Genomic DNA, 3,401 nt, shown 5'->3' on the forward strand with positions numbered 1-3,401 from the left:
CAGCTCACATACTCAGTACCTCACCTGATCCACTCTACAGTCCTGTGAGGCAAAGATTATCCTCATTTCACGGATGACGAGACTGACTCTTACAGCAGTGGACCTGTAATAACTGCCAGGTGGATTCCTCCAGCTACAGGTCTCAGAGATGATGTGACTTTTACCTGTCATTTTTCGTTCTGACAAGATTTTTAAGTGTCTCCATTGCCCTCATAAGCTTACTGCACAGTTCGATTGCTTATCATGTATTGCTTTCTGGTTTTATTATTTTTTTATGACAGACATAATCCATATCCTTTCAGGAAAAAAAATGGAGGTGAGCAAACAAAGAAAAGAATCACTTGGTGGGAGCCAGAGGACAGTAGAGGAACCAGAAGGGGCAGCAGTGCCCACCTGACATGGTTAGACCCAGGAGAAGACATGGGAATGGGGCACACCAGCAGAGGAATGGCATGGGGGTACCTCAAACTATCAGTTGATTGGACTCATTTTTGAGTACATGCAAGACCTATTATTGGCCATCACACAGGAATGACCACTGCCGACTTTCTAGTGTACACACATTCATAGTTTCCCCTGTGCTTAGATGTATCATGCAGATACATAATTTTATAAAAATGGACTGATACCATACATGCGGTTCTGCAAACTGTGTTTTATTAATACTTTACAAGGTACCATGAACATCTCTTTCATGCACATGGGTGAAAATCCCCTACTGAAACACAGAGGCTGCAGTGGGGTCAAAGGCTGCTGGTAACAAGAGTGACACCTAAAGCCAAGTATCAGCGTAGGTTAGAGCACAGAGCCTGGCAAATGCCTGCCAGGGAAAGCGGGGCTGCCAATATTCTCATGGGAGAATCAGAATTGAAAGCCAAAGGCATTAAAGGTATGGGATGTCATGTAAGCCTCTTTGGCCCCTACCTCCGCCCCTCATTCCTCTGACTCCCCGCTGACCCCTTGGGGGGAATGGATCCTGGACATCTCTTTGCATCCAATGGAAACCACCCATTTTCTGTTTTTTCCTTATCTCCTCCTGAGCCCTTGACATATCACCACATTCTCTCATCATCTCCTCACTGCTCAAGTGCCTTTCATGTAAATCCTCCTGATAGTCCCTGGGGGGGTCATCCGTTCCCCTGTCCGTTTTCCTTTTTGCTTTCCGGGGCACGTAATCTTCAGCCGAGCGCTTTTCAGCAGCCCGGGGCTCGCTCTCTGGCTTTCGCTCAGACTTCAGCTTGCCCTCATCTTGCGGCTTCCCTTCATCTCCTGGCTTTCCCTGCTTTTCTTTCCTTCCCTCTGGCTCTCCCTCATCACCTGGCTCTCCCTCATCCTCTAGCTTCCCCTGGTATTCTGGCTGCCCCGCCACTTCTGCCTTTTCTTCCTCTTCCGACTTTCCTTCATCTTCCGGCTCTACTTGGCTTTTTGATTTTCCTTCATTGTCCAGCTTTCCTTCATTTTCACGGTAGACTTTTTCCATGTTGAGATTCTCCTTTTCTTGTCTTGAGGGGTGAGGGCGGGGACGGGGGAGATGGAAGGAAACAAGGGAGACTGAGGACTTAGGAGTAAAGCACAGGTCCCGATAGATCTGGGCCCTCGTCAGGGTTCCCTTAACCTGGCCTGACCTTCCAAGTGTGCCTTCTGCCCGCCCCTTACCCGCCCCCGCCTCCCCTCCTACCACACACATGAGCCAACACTTTCCCAGACAGGCCCTGTCACCATCTCTACTCCCAGAGAGGGAGGCTGTGTGTGTGTATGTGTTGGAGAGTTGTGGGGTACCCAAACTCTGCCCAGCCCTTGCCCTCCACACTCCCCTCAGCCCCAGGTCCACGGCCAGTGCCCCCCTCTCATAGACCTGCAGGGCTTCTGGACAGGCTTCTCCTTTTCTAGCTTCACAGAGTGCTGGGAACAACAGACGTCCAGACCTGCAGACAGACAGGAGACAGGCAGGGCGCTCGGTAGACGCACAGTGACAAGGGTCCTTTCCTGAATCCGGGCCTCCTCACCCAATGATTCACTCCCCCACCTCCCCGCCCCCCAGCCGCCATTTGTTTTCAGGCCTCGCACGCCAGACGAGGATGTTTTCCAAATTTTAGGTTTCAGTGTCCCCCTCCCCTGGAGGCAATCTGCCCTACTCCACCACCTTTTCTCGGAGGTCAGTCTTTCCTCCTAGGCGCAGAATGGGGGTTGAAAGGGGTATTTCCAGAATCTGTCTACGTCTCGCTGTCGCACTGCGGGGGCGCTCCCCCCATTCCAGGCTCTAAAAAAGATGGAGGGCGCAGAGGAGGAGGGTCGAGAAGGCAGGCTGGGCACTGCAGGGTCCTCCCCGACACCTGCCCATGCCACTCCTGTCCCCCGAGGTGCTCCCAGTCCCTCCAGATGCTCCCCATCCCTTCCTCTCCTCTCAGGTGCACCCCATTCCTTTCCTTCCCGTCCCCGGAGATGCTCCCGGTCCCCTCAGGTGCTCCCCATCCCTTCGCCTCTCCCATCCCCCACCCCCGCTACTCCAGAGCCCGCTCCTACCTCCCTACCGCCGCCCAGGTCTGCCGGCGGGGTCCCAACCACACTGACCTGAAGAACCTGGCAAGGCTGGTGCCTCCTCAGCTCACCGCAGCCTGCTCGCCCGCCGCCCCAGCCGCTCAGGAAGCTGTTGCGCCAGCGCCGGACCCGAGCGTTGCGAGGGTGGGCTGGGGGGCGGGCTGGCGGCCGACGGGTCTGGTGCCCACGTAGGCGCCCGGATGATCACGTGGGCGCCGCACGTCACTCGCGGCTCGGGACCCCCCCACTCGCCCACCTCGCCCCCACTCCGTCCCCACCCCACCTCAACCCCTGAGCGATCCTGGGAGCTGAGGGAGTGGACGCATTAAGAAAAAGAAGAGGAGGGGGAAGCTTCTAGACCTCAGGTGCTTTACCTGGCGCATCTCAGGTTTCTCAGCACAACAGCCCTCTCAGACACCCCTCATCGCCAGGTGTGACAGCTGAGGCATAGGGAGGGGACCTGACGTAGCCAGGCGCGCTCAGCTCCGGAGCCCCACAGCCCAGACTCCAGAACCCCAGCTGTGGTGCCTGCCAGGAAGCTGTGCTGCCACCTTGAGTGGTGTGTTCCTCAGGGTTCTGTCCCAGTCCGCCGCCCTTCTCAGTTCACGTGTTCGCGCTCCCTAGGTGATCTCAGTCATTTCCCTCTAGTACTGATGACTTCCAAATCTACATCTCCAGGATATCCCTCTCCCTTCAGTTTCAGACCTGTTTTGCCAAATGGACATCACTGTGGTAATGTCCCTGAGAGATTTCAATGTCCCTATAACCCAAATTGATTTCAGCAACCTATCTCTCCTTTGCCTGCCCCTCCCCCCACTTCTGGATCCCTTGTCTCAATGAATGGTCCCAGGATCTCCTATTTA

At 55.0% G+C, this 3,401-nt stretch overlaps 1 protein-coding gene across 1 annotated transcript; it reads right to left on the reverse strand.

Moving 5' to 3' along the window:
• Positions 1 to 476: 476 nt before the first annotated feature.
• Positions 477 to 2,106, reverse strand: LOC100668125 (transcription elongation factor A protein-like 3). The gene has a single exon (XM_003422033.3). The coding sequence runs from the start codon at positions 1,685 to 1,687 to the stop codon at positions 884 to 886; it is 804 nt and encodes a 267-aa protein (XP_003422081.2). The 5' UTR covers positions 1,688 to 2,106; the 3' UTR covers positions 477 to 883.
• Positions 2,107 to 3,401: the final 1,295 nt, after the last annotated feature.

The sequence above is a fragment of the Loxodonta africana genome, chromosome X (genome assembly GCF_030014295.1).
Source record: "Loxodonta africana isolate mLoxAfr1 chromosome X, mLoxAfr1.hap2, whole genome shotgun sequence".
NCBI lineage: Eukaryota > Metazoa > Chordata > Mammalia > Proboscidea > Elephantidae > Loxodonta > Loxodonta africana.